At 44.4% G+C, this 19,652-nt stretch overlaps 1 protein-coding gene across 2 annotated transcripts in view; it reads left to right on the top strand.

Moving 5' to 3' along the window:
* The window catches only part of NTAQ1 (N-terminal glutamine amidase 1), a 130,255-nt gene that overhangs the window by 36,361 nt on the left and 74,242 nt on the right, over positions 1-19,652 (top strand). The window contains exon 6 of one of the 2 annotated variants that reach the window (XM_044244996.1): positions 15,109-15,839. The exons of the other annotated variant lie outside the window; for it this stretch is intronic. Within the exon in view, the coding sequence (XP_044100931.1) occupies positions 15,109-15,131 (23 nt within the window). The 3' untranslated portion in view covers positions 15,132-15,839. Of the gene's footprint in view, positions 1-15,108; positions 15,840-19,652 lie in introns of those variants that run through there. 2 annotated transcript variants of the gene reach the window in all.

Here is a 19,652-nt window from a genome sequence, read left to right as displayed (position 1 = left end):
TGGTACAGTATAGTATCATAAGATTGTTTGCTCATGTAATGAGGTTTATTTATTTTTTAAAAGATTTTATTTATTTATTTGACAGACAGAGAGCACAAGTAGGCAGAGAGGCAGGCAGAGAGAGAGGAGGAAGCAGGCTCCCTGCGGAGCAGAGAGCCCAATGCAGGGCTCGATCCCAGGACCCCGGGATCATGACCTGAGCTGAAGGCAGAGGCTTTAACCCACTGAGCCACCCAGGCGCCCCTGTAATGAGGTTTAAATTCTACTTGACGTTTGGAATAATTTTTAAAGTGCTTTTATAATATGAAAATTTTTACATTAGATGTTTTATCAATCTCTTTGAACTTGGCATTAATACCTTGAGTATAGAATATTGCTAAGGGTCTGTCTTTATAAATTAATCACTGGCTATTCATATGCAGCTTCTAAGGCTTTCTCAGACCACTTAGAAGAAGAACAAATTCTGTAGGATTTGCAGGCAAGGAAGAAAGGGAGAGAGGTTGGTGAAGGCCAGAGGAACAGTGAATACAAGGGACAGGTTCAGGGCTGCGAGAGGTGACATGTGAAGCAAGGGACCAGGAACAAGGAGGTGGCCATGAGGTCAGGAGATGAAGTGAGAAAAGACCTTGGGAGAGACAAAGATTCTGGAATGGCCTCCAAACAAAGCAATAGGGTAGGAAATATGCCTTTTCCCCTGCCAGGTATCAATGAATTAAAAAATTAATTGAAAAATTATGTATGCATGTGTTTTATGTAACACAAAATTTATTATCTTAACCAGTTTTAAGTGTATGATTCCATTGTGTTAAGTATATTCACATTGATTGAAACAGATCTGCAGACCTTTTTTATTCTGCAAAACGGAAATGCTTTACCCATTGAAGAACAAGATTTCCCTCCCACTCCTGGCCTTTGGTGACCATCATTTTACTAATTGTTCCTGAGTCTGACTACTTTAGATACCTCATATAAAGGCAAGTGTGTAGTATTTGTGTTTTTTGTGATTGGCTTATTTCACGTAACGTGGTGTCTTTGACGTTCATCCGTACCGTGTAGCACTTGACAGGAGTTCCTTCCTTTTTCAAGACCAAGTAATATTCCATTGTATGTACTAGCACACTTTGATTACCCATTCATCTGTTGGTGTGTATTTGGGTTGCTTTGATCTCTTGGCTCTTGTGAACAGTGCTGCTATGAGTGTGGGTGTGCAGATAACTCTTTGAGACCCTGATTTCAATTCTTCTGCATATATATCCAGAAGTAGGATTTCTGGGTTGTGTGATACTTCTATTTTTCACTTTTCAGGAACCTCCATACCATTTTCCGTAGTGGTTATGCCATTTTACAATCCCACCAGCACCATACTAGAGTTTCAGGTTTTCCACATTCTTACCAACACTTGTATTTTTATGTTTTATTTTTTGTTTGTTTGTTTAAACAGTTTTTTTAGTGTTGGCCATCCTAATGGATGTGAGGTGATATCTCATTGTGGTTTTGTCTTATGTTTCCTGGATTATTAGTGATTTGAATATCTTTTCATATGCTTGTTGCCATTGGTATATCATCTTTGGAGCTAAGTCTATTCAAGTCCTTTGTCCATTTTATTTATTTGTTAATTTATTTATATTTCATTTATTTTTCTTTTTTTCTCTTTGCTCTCTGAAGACTTTCAGCACGGACTTTTGTCCATTTTAAAATCAGGTATTTGAGGGGGCGCCTGGGTGGCTCATTGTGTTAAGCCTCTGCCTTTCGCTTGGGTCATGGTCTCAGGATCCTGGGATTGAGCCCCTCATTGGGTTCTCTGCTTAGCAGGGAAACTGCTTACCCCTCCCTACTCTGCCTGCCTCTCTGCCTACTTGTGATCTCTCTCTCTCTCTGTCAAATAATAAATAAAATCTTTAAAAAAAATAAAATCAGGTTTTTTTTTTTTCATTGTTGAATTGTTAGAGTTCTTTATATATTCTGGATATTAACTCCTTAAAGGATCACATAAATGTTTTGCAGATATTTTCTCCTGTTCCATGGATTGCATTTCACTCTGTTGATTGTCTTTGAAGCACAAACATTTTTAAGCTTGATGTAGTTCCATTTGTCTGTTTTTGCTTTTTGTGGTCTGTGTTTTTAGTGTTGTGTCCAAAAAGTCATTGCTAAGTCCAATGCCATAAAGTTTTCCCCTGTGTTTTCTTCTAGGAGTTCTAGAGTTTTAGGTCTTATATTTAAGTCTTTATTCCTTTTTGAGTTATTTTTTTATATTGTATAAGATAAGGGTCCAACTTCATTCTTATGCTTGTAGATATCCAGCACCAACTCATTTGTGAGTTCATAACACCATTTGTGAAGAGACTGTTCCTTTCCCATTAAGTAGTATTGGCAACCTTGTCAAAGATCATAAAATATTTTTATTTTTTATAGATAGAAAAATGGTAAAGTTACAGACATTCTTTGTAAGATAGACTTGGGGGCATAGCACGAGTTTTTGAATGAGATAGAGAGATCAAAGTAAAAATACAAAAATGTGGATAAAATCTTGAGACTCTTGGATGGGGACCTAGTAACACCTTTTCTTAAGATGTCATCAGTGCCTAGGGGTAGCTGTTGATGACAAGCTCCTTCACCTTGCGAGGGGTTACTGAGGGCCTACGGTGGCTGCACTAACCAGGCCCCGGGAATCCAGGTGTGTGTTAGAGACAAGTCCCTGCTGTGTGTATTTCTTCGAGGGATCTCATTACCTGATAGCAGCATCAACAAAAAGATGTATGCCTGCCCTCGCTCTGCTCGGAGTTTGGAGAGGCATAAGCGACTGTGAGATGTTTTCCGTGCCCTCCCTCAAGGGCCCATGTGAACTTTACTCTTACCAGGACCCCCAGGGACCCTCTGTGACCACTGCTCTTTGCTGTGGGCTAATACCTGGTGTGATGGACACATCATCTCATGAAAGGAAGGAGAACTTAAAGACTGGGGGTTATGTCCAGGTGTCTGCAGGAGTCCGTGGTCCATCTGGAGCTGCGCTGTGGGGGGCTGTTTCTTAGCACCTACCCAGGGGCGTTTCATTCTGGTGGAAACCAAAGGTTTTGTCATTTCAGTAACCTAAGTGCTCCACTCCAGAAATATAGAAAATAGTCTTAAAAGAGATACTGCTTTTGCAAGCCACTGAGACATTCAATAGCACCTTCTTTTGGGTGGAACAATGGCAATTGTGTAGGAGTTAAGGTAATGCTTTGTTCTGCAGTTTCTTGGTTGGGTGTTTTATTTCTTCCCAATGGAGTGGGTATGCACGTGGGACCTGAGTATCTTTTGCATCGACTTCTCTCAGCACAACCTCTCCCAGCTCTGAAGGGTTTTTAATATCCTTGGAGAGGCATATCAAATTTATATAAGGAACCCGGTTTGTAATATTCCTTGTAAGCAAATTATGTATGCTTAAATGAATTGTCCCTTGACCTGCATATAGTTCTCACTCCATAATGTGGGGCTAACCATTTTTTGGAATAAAGTCTTATTACATTATTTATTTATTTATTTATTTATTTATTACTTTTGTAATATTTTGGATTTACAGAAAAGTTGTAGGGTTCCTAGATACCCCTTACCCACGTTTAATTTCCCTTGATGTTAACATGTTAACATGTTATATTGTCATGGTACTTTTATCAAAACTAAGAAACCAAAGCAAAACAAACAAAAACAAAACAAAACAAAAAACCAAAACCCAAACTCAGGAAACCAACATTGATTGGTACATTACCATTACCTAAGTTCTAGACTTTATTTGGATTTCACCAGTTTTTCTCCACCAATGTCCTTTGTCTTTTCTACAGTTCAATTTAGGATACCACTGTGCATTCAGTTGTCATGTCTCTAGACTCCTCTGGTTGGTGACAATTTCTCAGTCTGTCTTTGTTTTTCATGACCTTGACAATTTTGAGGAGAATTGGGCATGTATTTTGTAGAATGTTGGGTTCAGTAATTTTTAGTGCATTATTTTGTGGTCTTCCTAGATCCTAGAGTTAAGACACTTCTTCAGTTGTTATCAAAGGTCGTTTTCTGGGTTGGATGGATTTGAACGAACCCTTGCAATTCATAAACTAATTAATCATTGTGGTTAAGAATCCAGTGTCCAGGAGGGGACAACTCCAATTTTGAATTGCCTTTAGAGTTTAGCCTTGGTCAGGTTTATATGCCTTTGGTTTTGTAACATGGTCACAGTGTTAGTCAGGGTCTTGGAAGGAAATCTAAGGCATATTTACCTGGGGTTTTGAGGAGGACTTAATGAAGGGATCATATACCCAGGTGGGACAGTATTTTAGCTTGAGCGGCTGGAAAAAATACTATAGCATGGTGGCTTAAACAATAGACATTTATTTCTCACTGTTCTGGGGGCTGGAAAGTCCAAGATCAAGGTGTCAGCCAACTGATTCTTGATGAGTTGATGAACTGCCTTCTTTCTTTGTCCCCATCTGGAGAGCGATAACTCTAGCCTCTCTTCTTCAACGGGCACTCATCCACCAAGGGGACCCCACCCTTGTGACCTCATCTACACCTATAATCCTCTCAAGTGCCCACCTCCGGACTCCATCACATGGTGGGTTAGAATTTCACCATAGGAATTATCGCGGGATACAAACATGCATGCCATAGTCGGCAGGGATAGAGAGAACCAAGAGGGATGTTGAGGCTCTCAGGGACCGGCAGCAGAGGGAAGCTCTTTCACCAGAAGGAGAAAAAGGAGGAAAACGTGTCATGGAGCTCAGGGAGAGCTGAAGATGTCTGGGGAGAGTGGGTAGCGGTGCCCAACGGGAACTGTAGTGGTAGAGCGATGAAGACCTTGCCAGAACACTGAGACAGGGAGAGAGCAAAAATCTCTAACCTTTTGTCTTCTACCCTCAAAGTCCTAGTTGTTGTCTCTCATTGGCCAAACCCAACCAGAAACTAAGGACAAGGGACCCTGGATACCGCAGTCCTTGGGAGTCAGCCCTGCAGACCGCAGAGAAGGGTAGAAAATGGAGAAGGGTATGTGTAAATAGAGAATAATCACCACAGACACTTGCAAGGGTACCTAGGCTGATGGTATCCGCATATATCATAAGGTAAACTTTTGGAGAGCAGGGACACCACCTGTCAAAACTTATCTTCGTTAAAGCAATTATCTATGTTTCCCAGGCCTGCAAAACAAAGCCCCACAAACTGGCTCAAAACAACAGAGGTGCCTCCATGGCTCAGTCAGTTAAATGACTGCCACTTGATTTCAGTTCATGTCATGATCTCAGGGTCCTGGGTTCAAGTGCTGTGTCGAGCCCTGCATCAGGCTCTGTGCCCAGTGGAGGGTCTGCTTAAGATTCTCTCTCTCTCTCTCCCTCTAACTCAGCAACCCCTCACTCCCTGGCTTGTGCACTCTCTCTCTCTTTTCTTTTTTTAAATTTAATTTTTTTTTTTTAAGATTTATTTGACAGACAGAGATCACGAGTAGGCGGAGAGGCGGGGGGCGGGAGGCACGGGGAAGCAGGCTCCCTGCTGAGCAGAGAGCCCAATGCGGGGCTCGATCCCAGGACCCTGGGATCATAACCTGAGCCAAAAGCAGAGGCTTTAACCCACTGAGCCACCAGGCGCCCTGTCTCTTTCTAAAATAAACAAATACATCTTAAAGATAAAAATGTATTCTCGCAGTTCTGGAAGGGAGAATTCTGAAATCAGCATATCATCGGGCCATGCTCTCTGAAACTGGTGGGAAGGAATCCTTTCTTGCCTTTTCTGGGTTCTGGTGTTTACATTCCTTGGCTTGTAGATGTATCAGTCCAGTCTCTGTCTCCACAGTCACATCATTTTCCTCTCTCTGTGTGTTTCTGTCTCTTCTTTGTATAAGGACACTGTTCATAGGGTTAAGGGGCCACCGTACTCTGGTGTGATCCCATTGTAAATTAGCTAATCATATCTGCAATGACCCTAATTCCAGATAAGGTCATGTTCTGAGGTACTGGAGAGATTAGGGCTTCAACCTATCTTTTTGGGGAGCACAGTTCCATAACAGGGACTTCATAGCCAGAGACCGTTTTTTTAGCTGATGAGATAGAAGGATCAGTTCGAATCTGTATGCACTGCTCTGTAGTGTTATTGTTTGATCAGGGTCTTACCCCACTCCCACGCCTGGAATGGATAGCGGCGGAGGCTGTTTTCCAGAATTTGAGAGTTTCTGGTAGCTGGGCAGTGACTCAGAGTAGTTGTGGGTAGAGAAAAGGCAGGGAGGGTGCCTACTAGAGCTAAAATATCTAAAGCTGAGAAACAGTGTAATCAAGCCTGACCTTCCTCCTCCTCCCTCCTGACTGAAACAGAGCTGTGATGTGGCTCAAAGATGATTAATTGCCCTCTGCTAGCCCCTTTATATCCTTGCCTTCTGTATTGCTTACTCTGTGACTTTCCTAGGGCTGCCAGAGCAAACGATCACACAAACGCAATGGCTTAAAGCCACAGAAGTTATTCTCTCACAGTTCTGGAAGCTGGATGTCTGAAATCAAGGGCCATCTTTCCTCTGAAGACTCCAGGGAAAAATCCTTCCTTGCCTCTTTCTAGCTGTTGGTGGTTCCTGATGATCCTTGGTTCTTTCCCTTGGCTTGCTGTTGGATCACTAGGATCTCTTTCTCTGTTTTCACACGGCCTTGTCTCCGTTTCTCTGTGTGTCCTGTCTTTGTATTAGGACACCAGTCGTTGGAGTTAGGGCCCTCCGTAAACCAGTATGACTTTATAATTTATTAACGTCTGCAGGGACCCTGTTTCTCAACAAGGTCACATTCTAAAGTTGTGAGTGGATGTGAATTGGGGGGCGTACACTCTTCAACACACTACACAATTAAAACTCATTTTTTTCAGTGGAGGGGAAAGAGTCAGAAAGGTGAAGTTACCCAGGTCACTGTTAGAAAGTTGTAGAGCTGAGGGTACATGCGTATTCTTAACCATTAACTAACCAAAATGTCTTCCTTCTTCCCATCTGCCTGCCCCTCTCTGCCCCTACCTTTGTGCTTTCGTTATTTGCTCATTCACGGATACTTTGGAGTTAGTTTATCTTAATTTCAGTGGACGAAAATGGTTGAGATGGTTGGCTGTTGAGCGTGGGGGATGGGAAGATATTACTGTCTTATTAGCTTATTGGTGATTTTCTATGTCCTTCCTGCTGTCTACATTTATTAATTGTAATTTCTCTGTCAGGAAGAGTTGTTCCTTCTCCCTCATTAACATATTTATATTAGGATGGGCTTATGCATATTTATTTTATTTTTTGGGTTACGGTTTCATACTATCATTATTTATTTTGTTGCTCAAATTGTCCCTGCTTTGCCCATTAGGAACTTAATTACGTTGGGTCCTGTATCCTTTCAATGTGCTCCGTCATTCATGAGTACCTCTTACTTTTTGGCACTTCCCTTTTCCCCCTCAGCTCATCTTCTATTTTCCTTGCCCCAGCCTTGCGATCAAACTTTCCTTTGGAAAAACGTTCGTTCCTTTTATCAGAGTATCAATTTTGAAACCAAGATCTTGGTAGCGGGTGTGCTCGCTGCTTCTTGGTCCTTTTAGTGGACAGAGCTGGGACTTACTTGTATGTATACTAACACACACACATCTACATTTAAACATGTGTCTGTTCCAACGTTAAAGCCATGATGAATACGATCCTTCTCAAGTAAATGCACGAGTGCCTATAAAGCAGGCTTGTATCTGCCTCCCAGTGATAAAGAGGACAATAGGCCCATCACAGCATTGCAGAGTCAATAGTACTATTAACTTCCAGTTTTATGTTATAATTCAGATAGCTGAGACGGTCAGGGAAGAGGCCTAACCTTATGTAATTCTGAAACCAGAAAGAATCACAGAGGTGTCCAATGCATGTTTCCTAAACTATTCCATGGCATACTGTTTGGGGAGGTGTTAAAGGCTTATGATAAAAGGGCTTTTAGTCTAATAAATCTGGGAGACTTGTCATGGTAGATTCCCCACACTTGTGTAACGCTGCCCAGGGATTATTACAGGAGTATTTTTTTTTTAAAATGCATTTTCCAGAAAAAAAATGTATTTTCAGAACAAAACATTTGTCAGACAACTTTATGAAGGGGGAAGAGATAAGAAGAAGAAAAGGTTAGCATGTCAAATATGTATGGCTTGGAGCACCTGGGTGTCTCAGTGGGTTAAAGCCTTTGCCTTCGGCTCAGGTCATGATCCCAGGGTCGTGGGATCGAGCCCCACATCGGGCTCTCTGCTCAGCGGGGAGCCTGCTTCCTCCTCTCTCTCTGCCTGCCTCTCTGCCTACTTGTGATCTCTGTCTGTCAAATAAATAAATAAAATCTTTAAAAAAATATGTATGGCTTTTCTGTTGCACAAATTGATTTGGGACAAAATATTGGTCTCTGCCATAACCTGGAAATTTCAGTGTGACCATATTCCTTGTTAAGAGAAGCTGCCGTAAGTTCATTTTCAAATGACTTTTCAAACCTAGAGGGAAAATGGCATTCACTTTATTGAGGAGCAGATATATTCTGTAGAAAAAAGCGGTGTTCTGTACTCCTGCCGTCGAAATACGGCATCACAGAATTTAGGGGTAAGCTGACACCAAAGACAAGAAGTCCCGTTTCAAAGTAGTCATTTTTTTTTTTTTTAAGATTTTATTTATTTTTTGACAGAGATCACAAGTAGATGGAGAGGCAGGCAGAGAGAGAGAGAGAGAGAGAGAGAGAGGCTCCCCGCTGAGCAGAGAGCCCCATGCGGGACTCGATCCCAGGACCCTGAGATCATGACCTGAGCCGAAGGCAGCGGCCCAACCCACTGAGCCACCCAGGCGCCCTCAAAGTAGTCATTTTGTGGATGAAGGTAGAAACCTACAATCTTTCCTCCACCACAGCATTTCATATTTAAACCTTCTATTTTTAACGTGATGGTGGGATTCATGGCTAATGCTTATGAGATCTGTGTCTAGACAGTTGAGAAAAACAGGAAATGAATTACATTGTCGTAGCTTAAGAGAATTTAACCTTTTGTCTTCTAGCTCCAAGCTGTGCCTGCTTTAAAAAAAACAAAAACAAAACAACATTCCTTCTCTCCTGAGAATTTCAGGGCATTCAAAGGACTAGAATAATTCAGGGCCTCTTCAGGGAGCAGAGATAGCTATTTCGGGGAAAGAGGAAATGAGAACATGGGTTTACTGTGCTTTGCACCATAAAATGAATGCAGCCACTTGGAGGAGCACATTCACAGTCTTCTCCTAGATTCTAAGTATGCGCTTGCAGCTGTCTCTGATTGTGTGCAGCCAAAGGGCAGGAGCTCAGCCTGGATCATTCGTTCTCTCCCTGGGCTGGATGCAGAGTTGGATGCCACAGGCCGAGCAAGCCAAGAAGTAGCAGCAGCATCTGGCCCTTACGGAGCGCCTTCTGTGTGCCACACACCGAGCAAAGCACATCACAGACTCGATCTCCTTGACTCCTCTCGACGACGCTAAAATGTGGTAACGACCGTTACCCCCATTTCACCCATGAAGAAATGGAAGCCCAGAGATGTTAAGGAACTTCACAAGAGTAGCGGAGTGGGCACTTGAACCCACATCAGTATGATTCTAGAGCCTATGTACTTTGTCGGAATGCTGTAGCATCATGGGGCTCTTGTGAACGTTAACGAGGTGATGCCTGTAACAGACGTATCACTGTTCCCGGCCCAGAGTAAGGATCCTAATGAATTCCTGCTGTTGTTTGCACATATAAGGGACATAATGCTGTTCTTCAGAATTAAGTAGGTGATGCCGCTCATCTCTCGATGTAAGACACACTCAGTGTTCTTAGGTAGCTAGTGGATCGAATAGTGGCGGCGAGGATTTCCACGCAGTGCCTGTAGGACATGCAGTGTTGTAGTGGGGCTGGAGACACAGTGATGGTGACCGCTGGTCAGGTTGGAGGGTTGGTAAACAAGCGAAGGGAACTGGCCCACACTGCCATAAAGTCTGTAGTCTTGGCCTGATTACCCATTGCCTCCTAGAGTCTAAGAAATGGCCGCATACCACATCCAGCAAATACGACATTATGGGCCCGCTTCCTCAGACTCAGTGGCTGTAGGGAGAGCATATTAGATAAGACATAAGCCTTCTGCTCGTGGAATTTACAATCTAGTAGGGAATCCATTAAAACTCAAAGAAACAAATGGAATCATTACAAATTGTAGTAAGTGTCACCAAGGAAATAATCAGAGGGTTGAGATCGAGAATAATGGAAGTGAGGCAGGAAAGGGGAGGTCAGATCCTACTTTGCGTGGAGTCGGAAAGGAAGGCTTCCTTGAGTAGGTGGCATTTAAGACCTGATGATAAGAACCGAGGAAGGGCAACAGTACAGACAAAGGCTTTGAGGAAAGAAAGAGCTTGACAAGTTGGAAGCGCTCAAAGAGGATGGGCAAGGCTGGAGCCTAACAGGGAGGAGGGCATGGATGGGACCAGGAGGATAGGCAGGAGCAGACCGTGGAGGGTCTTATCCGCTCTTAGTAAGAAACTGGGCTTTATTTGGCGTGTCATGGAAACCCACCAAGGGGTCCTAAATAAATGAGTGACGTGATCTGATTTGCTGCTGTTAACGAGACAGGATAGATATTCTGTTGAGATGGACTGGACCAAAGACTGGTGGCTGGAATCAAGCAGTCCTTACAAGACGGAGGCTGGATGGTCAGAGACCATAGAATGATGGAAGCAGAGGTCGGAGGGGGCCAAGAGCCAAGGAACGTGGGCAGCCCCTAGACCCTGGAAAAGGCAAAGGGAGGGATTCTCCCCTGAGGCTTCCAGAAGGAACACAACCCTGCCAACCCATTTTAAACTCCTGATTTACAAAACTATACCATAAGTGTATTGCTTTAAGCCACTAGGTTGGTGGTAGGTAATTATAGCCGTGATAGGAAAACTTTGCAGCCCCTAAGCCTAAAGGAGTGAGGAAAGGGAGGGCATGACCAGACCCAGGGAGAAAGCCACAGGACAGGGTCTACTGAGAGCCGCTACGGCCTGGCAGGGAGGTGCCAGCGGGAATAAGTGCTCTCCCTCACCCCGTCTCACCGCCCTGCTCTGTCTTTCTGCCATTGGCCTCATCGAACCAGAGCTACAGGCAGGGGACCCACAGAAGCAGTTCCCATGGGTCAGCCTCTCAGGCGCCAAAGAGGATGGAGAAGGGTGGAGAGCAGATCCAGAGCAGCACATGGAAAATATCCAGGCCCCTGTCGGTGGAGTGGTTTGCCCCTTATCTGGAGCTTATGCTAAAGTAGGAAGCTTGAAGTGGTTCCCTCACTTATCTGGGCCTTTTCTTTTGTGAGTTCTCTGTCGCAGAGACTTCTCTCTAACTTCTTTGGGTTTTTCTCGTATTTTTATGTGCAGATATATGACGTCAGGGCTCCTGTTTCTAATGTCTAATTCACGCCTCAGGGTGAGGCAGCAAGTTCTCAAAGCAAATGATTTGTTAAAGTTAACTCATAATTTACTGTAAATGTAAGACCAAAACACAGGTTGACATCACAGTATCATGAATGAATTGACTTAAACTTTTTCCTGTTTCCCTAAAACTGGGGTCCCAAAACTTGGACTGACTTGGGTCAGTCCTTGGACTGACTATACCAGCATTCTCAGGGATGTTTTAAGATTTTATAGATTTGGGGATTCTGTCCTTGGAGATTCTCATTCAATGAAATTCTCATTCAGTGAGAACCGTGAATCTGTTTTCTTTTTAAAATGTGCCCCCAGGGGCGCCTGGGTGGCTCAGTGGGTTAAGCCTCTGCCTTCAGCTCAAGTCATGATCTCAGGGTCCTGGGATCGAGTTCCGCATTGGGCTCTCTGCTCGGCGGGGAGCCTGCTTCCTCCTCTCTCTCTCTCTCCTTGACTCTCTGCCTACTTGTGATTTCTGTCTGTCAAAAAAATAAATAAAATCTTAAAAAAAATTAAAAAATTAAAAAAAAAAAATGTGCCCCCAGAGAGGCCCTTGGGTTAAGCACCCGACTCAGATCCTGATCTCATGGGTAGCGGGATCGAGCTCTGTGTTGGTTCTGCGCTCAGCAGGTGTCTGCTTGGAAATTCTCTCCCCCTGCCCCCATCCCCTTCAATAAGTAAATAAATCTTTTTTTAAAAAAGTGCCCCAGAGAGTATTATGAGCAACAGGTGCCTGAGTTCTAGACTATTTTCTTAGGCAAAACGACTACAGGTTTAGTTATATATTGTGTGGAAGCAGACTTCTTTTTTCTTCTTTTAGTTTAAAATTACCTTCTTCAAGGGCGCCTGGGTGGCTCAGTGGGTTGAGCCGCTGCCTTCGGCTCGGGTCGTGATCTCAGGGTCCTGGGATCGAGGCCCGCATCGGGCTCTCTGCTCAGCGGGGAGCCTGCTTCCTCCTCTCTCTCTGCCTGCCTCTCTGCCTGCTTGTGATCTCTTTCTGTCAAATAAATAAATAAAATCTTTAAAAAAAAAAAATTACCTTCTTCAAAAGCTTACTCAGTCCTACTTCCAGTCGGCTGGATTGCGATTGGAATTAAATTCACCAAACAGTTTTGTGAACAGAAAATCCATTTCATTAGTGATGGTCACATTGAATGTATGTGATGAACCACCAAGAGGGGGCAGCGGCTGGATCAGGCTCTACCGACACAAAGATGAAGGGATTCTAATAGGGATTTTCAGGGCTTTAATTTGTTGGGAGGGAGGGCTCTGCAGACAAGTAATTATAATACGGTGACATCGGTGTGGTGGGACCATGAGCATAGGCCCTCAGGAATTGGGAGGCGATGTTCAGAGGGTTCTCTGAGGAACCGGTGACATTTGAGCTGGGCCTAGTAGGGAGAGAAGGAGTTTAGAAGGCAGGGAAGGGCATTCCAGACAGCAAGAACAGTGCACGCAACAGAGGCGTGAAGCCGGTGGCTAGTTCCAGGATCCACGAGTGGCTTAGAGTTGCTGGAACAGAGGGTGGATGAAGCTCTTAATGAGGCTTTGGGGGGCCAAGGGCTTTGTGTTTGCCATGACAGTGAACTTCAGGGTTGGACCAGTGATTTTTTATTTATTTTTTATTAACATATAATGTAGTATTAGCCCCAGGGGTACAGGTCTGTGAATCGTCAGGCTTACATACTTCACAGCACTCAACCTTGAAGTGATTTAAAAGATTATTATAAAAATGACAAAAGCAACTCTTGCCAAACTTTCAAACAACCCAGAGTAATTTTACAGTTAAAGAGTGAAAGTCCCCTTTCATGGCTCTCCTCTGTGTCCACCCAAATCAGCTCCCCGCCCCCACCAGCGAGGTAGCCTTTGTTAATAGTCTGGGGTATCCTCACTGATTTGTTACACATTTTATTATGTATATTTTCCTTTTCTTTTCTTTTTTTCTTTTTTTTTTTTTATTTTTAAAGTAGGCTCCATGTCCAGCTTAGAGCCCAACATGGAGCTTGAAGTCAGGACCCTGAGATTAAGACTCAGATGTTCAAACTGACGGAGCCATCCCTGTTATGTATATTTTCTTTCTTTTCTTTTTTTTTTTTTAAAGATTTTATTTATTTGACAGACAGAGATCACAAGTAGGCAGAGAGGCAGGCAGAGAGAGAAGGGGAAGCAGGCTCCCTGCTGAGCAGAGAGCCTGATACGGGGCTTGATCCCAGGACCCTGAGATCATGACCTGAGCTGAAGGCAGAGGCTTAACCCACTGAGCCACCCAGGCGCCCCTGTTATGTATATTTTCAAACCTTCTGCTGTGGACTGAATTGTGTCCCCTTGAAATTCGTATGTTAATGCCTTAATCCCCACTGTGACTGCATTTGTTTTTTGTTTTGTTTTGTTTCTTAAGATTTTATTTATTTATTTGACACAGAGCGAACAATCACAAGTAGGCAGAGAGGCAGACAGAGAGAGAGGGGGAAGCAGACTCTCTGCTGAGCAGACAGCCCTAGGAGGACTCCATCCCAGGACCCTGAGATCATGACCTGAACCGAAGGCAGAGGCTTTAACCCACTGAGTCACCCAGGCACCGCCTGTGACTGCATTTGGAGATAGGAGGAAATTCAGATGAGATGAGGTCAGGTATCTGCCCTGTGAGGCCACAGTGAGAAGACGGCTGTCTGCAAGTCCGGAAGAGAGCTCTCACCAGAAACCGGAGGCGGCCAGGCCTTGATCTTGGACTTCCCGGCCGCCAGAACTGTGGAAAAATGCATTTCTATTGTATAAGGTCCCAGTCTAGGGGATTTTGTTACAGCAGCCTGAGACCAAGATACCTGCCAAATATAGGAAACAACAACAACAACAACAACAAACCCAACAACAAAAAACCAAACAGTGAAAAGAATCATTTACCTATTCTCCAGACCCAACAATTAGATATGATTAGATGCATGTTCTAGAAGCAGTAAGATGGTTGTGTTGGAGGGGTTCAGGCTGGAGAGGGGGCATGTTAGGTGCCTCCTGCAGACTTCCGGGCAAGTGGTGTTGACAGCTCTACTTGGGGGAGGCAGTGGAGAAGGAGGGGAACCATCAGGGACGAATTAAAGAGTAGAATTGATGAGGCACATGAGTTTCAGTCATGAGTCTGGGCTTCATTGAATCTGAGATGCCAGGGGTTATAAGATGCAGCTTGAATCCAAAGATATTAAGAATGAGAAGGATGTTCATCTTGGATTGGATGAAATGCACTAGAATCAAAGATCGGGGTCACCAACCCCGCATGGGGATGCTGGACACCAGCTCCCAATTTATTGGTGTGTAAAAGACAAGCAAGATTTTGATATCTAGAATCCTGATGCATGGTATGGATGAAGGAGGGTGTCTTTTTTATGCTTCCCAAGTTCCACTCCTGCTGTTCTGGATTAAAGGACATGTTGGGAGGTGGGTTGTGTGGTTGGGAACTTAAAGGAGCTCTCAGTTTAACAAAATGCTGCCCAGACGTGATGATGTCATTTGCAAGGCCACAGTCATGCCCAGTTTAGAAGCAGTCAGATTCTGTTTATTTAATAAAAATGGATGTTTTGAATGGTGGTGCTAGGGGAGGGCCTCCTGCATCCTTTTCCGGGAGCTTTCTTGGGCTTCTAGAGAGAGCTTGGATTCCACAGGCAGATGGAGCTATTATCCTTGTTTTCTCTCCCCAGTGACAGGCCTACCAAGCCTGTAATTACAGGGGGCCAGCATCCCTTGTTTTGGAGCTGGGATGGTTATATAAACACGGAGAGCAAACATCGGTTTCCCAGGCTATACTTCGAGGACCTGAAATTCCCCTTTGGAGGGCACGGCATCCAACTCAAACAAGGCACCTGGCTGAGGGGCGGGGCGCAGCTTTCTGCAAGGAGAGCCCGATGCAGGCTTGAAGGATCGACACGCCAGGGTGGGCCCCAGTCATACAGCGAGGGGACTTGTATCTGCACACCCAGGACCCCCCCCTCAAGTGGATTTCTGCCTTTTCTAATCTGAAATAGGATTGAAGAATTCATGCGAACGTTTTTTAGAAAGTTCACGCAGAGCCAGACCTCTCTGTCGCAAGTTATTTTAGGACATTTTATTGGTCGCTGTTTTGGAAAAAAAACACTTTAGCCTTTGTGTTCCTGGAAGTACCCAGCAAAACTGGCCCCTCTAGACCCCTGAGCCGTGAGTGCAGGCCCTGGATTTAGGCAGCCTCGATTTGAATCCCAGTTCCACTGTATGTCGTCGGGCAAGCTGCTTATCCTTCCTGTGCCTCTGTTCTCTCCTCCGTAAAATGGGAATAAAGAATAGTATCTATTTCATCAAATTGTTGAGATAATCAAGCATTTAGTGTGCTTGGAACAGTGCCTAGCTATTTAACATAAAACAATAATTGTAACAATATCGAACACTAACAAGTGTTCAGTTTCCTGCCCCAAGCACTGTTCTACATGCAATAGCTCGTTTGATTCAACCAGCCATCCTATGAGATAGGTGCGCTTGTCATTCCCATCTTATACGTGAGGAAATTGAAGCAGAAAAGTCTCTTTAATATGTATTAGTGTGTCTCTGCTGAACTTCATGGATACCTGATTGTGGAACATTAAAATTGTTGGTTCCTATGTCTGAGTCTCTCCGTTAAATGTGTGGGCTCCTAAATACAATGACTCCAGTTGCCCTTTTCCACTTAATAGGCACCCAGTAGGTAAATAATGTTGAGTAAATTGCATCTGGCTGAATGGGAAATCTCAGTTCATGGTATCACCATGAAAAGATTTTAAAAAATTTTTCCAGTATTGGCTCCCGATGATATTATATGGCTCTTTCCGAGGTTTCATGGGAACGGCCCCCTGGGTGACCTTCAGGCCAAGTCCTGCAACCTTCTAGCTCCCGCCAGTTATTAACAATCTCATTCCAGTGTGCGAGCCTCAGCCTGGTTAATTTTACAGCATCTCCCTCAGATCTGAGCTCTCCTCTCTGCCCCACCAGGGCTCCGGGGGCTGCCTGGTTTCCTTGTGGCTGTCCCCCTTTCTGGGGCTTAGGTGAAGGGTGGGAGTGGGAGGGCGGGAATGGGAGGAGGCAGAGGCTCTTCTTTACTGAGTTTAAGAGGAGGTTTCCATCCTCTCTCCGTGGGTTGTGGCTGCTTGTCTAGCTAACTGGTTTGTGGTCAGTTCCCTTGGGGGCAGGTTCTAAAGCTGGCTGTCCCGTGGGCTGTGGGAGCAAGTCCTTCCAAGTCCCCTCTGGGGGTCTCCCCACACATTTCCCTGCAGGGAGATGTGGCTCCAGCAAAACCTCTTCCCCATGACCTTGCTTCAGTCCTCACGGCTGTCATTGGCTGCTGGGGCACTTACCTGAGGGGCCCCCTCTTAAGGAGATGCAGGAAAGATGGCTCAAGCCTAGTTACCTTCTTGGCATCCAAGAAGGCATACCCAAGGAAACCTCGCACACCCTTGCATGCCCCTGCGCACAACACAGGCTGCCTTGCTGCCCCTCTGTCTCCCAGGCCCTTGTCCTCTCCAGGGCTCTTTTCCTTAGCCCCAGGCACCATTTGCAAGCCCATTGCCTAAGCAGCCAACCATAGGGGAATGAAACACCAGTATTCCAGATGGCTGGAACCCCTGGGCTTTATGAGTGAGTCTCCTGGAGTCCCCGCTGTGACTTAAGGGAGGGGATAATCTCTTTCTGTGAACACTTCTCTCCCCTCCTGGCTGAACTCCTCTCTCTTTCTCCTTCTTTATATTGATTCTGGACGGTTGATTCTAGCCTTTCCATAAGCCCTGCAGTGAGGTGGTCGGCACCCCCGTTGCACTTAGCGTGTCAGGATACTCAGTACCACTTGTCTTCTGCATTGGGTTTTAGCCAAAGTTCTGGGACCTCAGAGCAGCACTGTTCACAGTAGCCAAGGCGTGGACGCAACCTCAATGTCCATTGGGGGATGAATGGATGAAGAAAATGTGGTGTGTATGGGTGTGTACGGACACATGGTGGAATGTTACTCAGCCATGAAAAAGGAGATCCTGTCATTGGTGATAATATGGGTGAAACTTAAGGGCATTACATGAAATAAAATAAGTCAGGCAGACAAGGACAGATACTGTTTGATCTCACTGATACATGGAATCTAAGAAAGCTGAACTCCTAGAAACAGAGACTAGAATACTGGTTGCCAGAGCTATGGGCTAAGATGGGGAGATGTTCATCAGAGGGTACAAATGTCCAGTCATAAGCTGAGTAAGTTTTGGAGACCTAAGACATAGTATGGTGACTGTGGTTAACGGTGCTGTATATTCAATATTTGACAGTTGCTCAGAGAATCTTAGAGATTCTCTATCTTACAATCTTAGAGAATCTTAGAGATCGTAAATATTCTCACCACACACACAAACTCAGAAATGGTAATTATATGAGTTGATAGAAATGTTAAGTAGCCTTATTGTGGTCATCATGTCAAGTATACCTGTGGTCAGGTCATCAAGTCATGCATCTTAAAGTTGAACAATGTTATATGTCAGTTATATCTGGATAAACCTGGAGCAGAAACCACAACCAAACTGGGGAGGACGTTTCTAAACTTAAAGAAATCTTCCAGAAATAACTTAGGAGACACTTTATTTCCTAAGTGATCCTGTGCAACAGGCCATAAAATTTAATGTGTATCTTTCTCTTTCCTCCTCATACCTGAAGCTATGACTTTGTGAATTGTATGTAGGTCTTTGGCAATGAGTCATTGGAAGTTTTTCCAAATTATATACACAGATAATTTTTTTTTTTGAGCTAAGAAATATGGCCCATGTTAGAAATACTTGAAAGGCACATCTGTCCCCAGAGCTGGGAAATGAGGTGACCCATGTTAGTGAGACTAGTTGAAACTAGTTAAAAACTAGTTAAAATCGATTGACTAGGAAAAAACAAAAGCAAAGTTCTGGGACCAGAGAAACCCCACTCAGCATCCTGTTATAGTAATTATCAAGTTACAGAGTATCATTTTGGGGGCAGATACCATACATTCCTAGGTCTCAGTTGTCTCAGTGAAATGGGGGACAGGGGTGAGCCATATGCTTAGAGGAAGTTGATAGAAGCTGGACCAGATCACCTCTTCTGGTCTCTGTCAGTTTTAACATCTTTAAGTCTGTGTAGTTCATGGTTTCAGGTTTGCCCAAATTCAAGGTTTCTCTCCTTCTTTGTTTTGTCTCAAGTTAAAATCATATTCATGTCAAGGCATTTCCTGGTTGTGAAGCCAGACCTGGAAAGGGGGACAGTGCTAACTAGGAGAGGAGAGTCTTGTGCTCACATATATGAGGGAATGGAAACAAAGCAGTGCTCTGTGTCTAATCTGTTCCATCTCCCGGTGGCAGGGCTGTTAGCACAAGCCAAGAATTCTTTCAGATATTTGTCGGCAAGTCTTCATCTAATAGCAAGCCCATTGGAATGGCAAGGCTAAAGAAAATGTATCCAGGAGACCTCGGGGTGTCTGGTGCAGGAAATATGCATTTCACGACGGCTTTTCCCGAGGCACTGTATTAGGTGCTGTGCAGGGAGGATGGTTCTGGTGTCATAAAAACCACACTGGGTTTAGGGTGAGACAGATTTGAGCTTAAACCATAGCTCGGTGGTTTTGAAAGTATGTGGCCGGAGTATGATGGTAAATGTTGAAGAAACAACTCTGAAGAAGGAGGAGGCTGAGGAGGAAGAGGAGGAAGAAGAGGAGGGGAAGGAGGGAGGGAGAGGAGGAGGGGGAGGAGACAGAGGGGGTAAAGGAGGGAGAGGACAAAGGGGAAGGGAAGGAGGAAGGAGAAGTGGGAGGAGGGGGAGGAGGGGGAGGAGGGGGAGGAGGGGGAGGAGAAGCAGCAGCAGGTCGGATCTGTAGCTCCTTCTGATTTCCGTGGTGTGAATATTCTCACTAAGGCCAATATTAAATTACCGACATGCCACTGAACGTGGAGTTGGGAAGAGACAAACCCGTGCAAGTCAGCTCTCACAAGACAGCTCCAGCACCCTGCGCTGTGTGGTCTAAGACAGATGATTTCGTTTTTCTGAACCTCCTCAGTTTCTGCATCTGTGAAGTGGGTTGGTGCTAGCATATACCTTACAGGGTTGCTCTGACAATTAAAAAAGAATAATGTATTTGAAAGCAAGGATTCAATTTAATATTGATACTACGTCTGGGATTTCTTACTACTTATGAGTTTATTTGTTTTAAAGATTGGATTTATTCATTTTATTTGAGAGAGAGAGA

The sequence above is a fragment of the Neovison vison genome, chromosome 4 (assembly GCF_020171115.1).
Source record: "Neovison vison isolate M4711 chromosome 4, ASM_NN_V1, whole genome shotgun sequence".
NCBI lineage: Eukaryota > Metazoa > Chordata > Mammalia > Carnivora > Mustelidae > Neogale > Neogale vison.
Note: the sequence above shows the minus strand (reverse complement) of the source record. Positions and strands in the feature narration are given on the sequence as shown.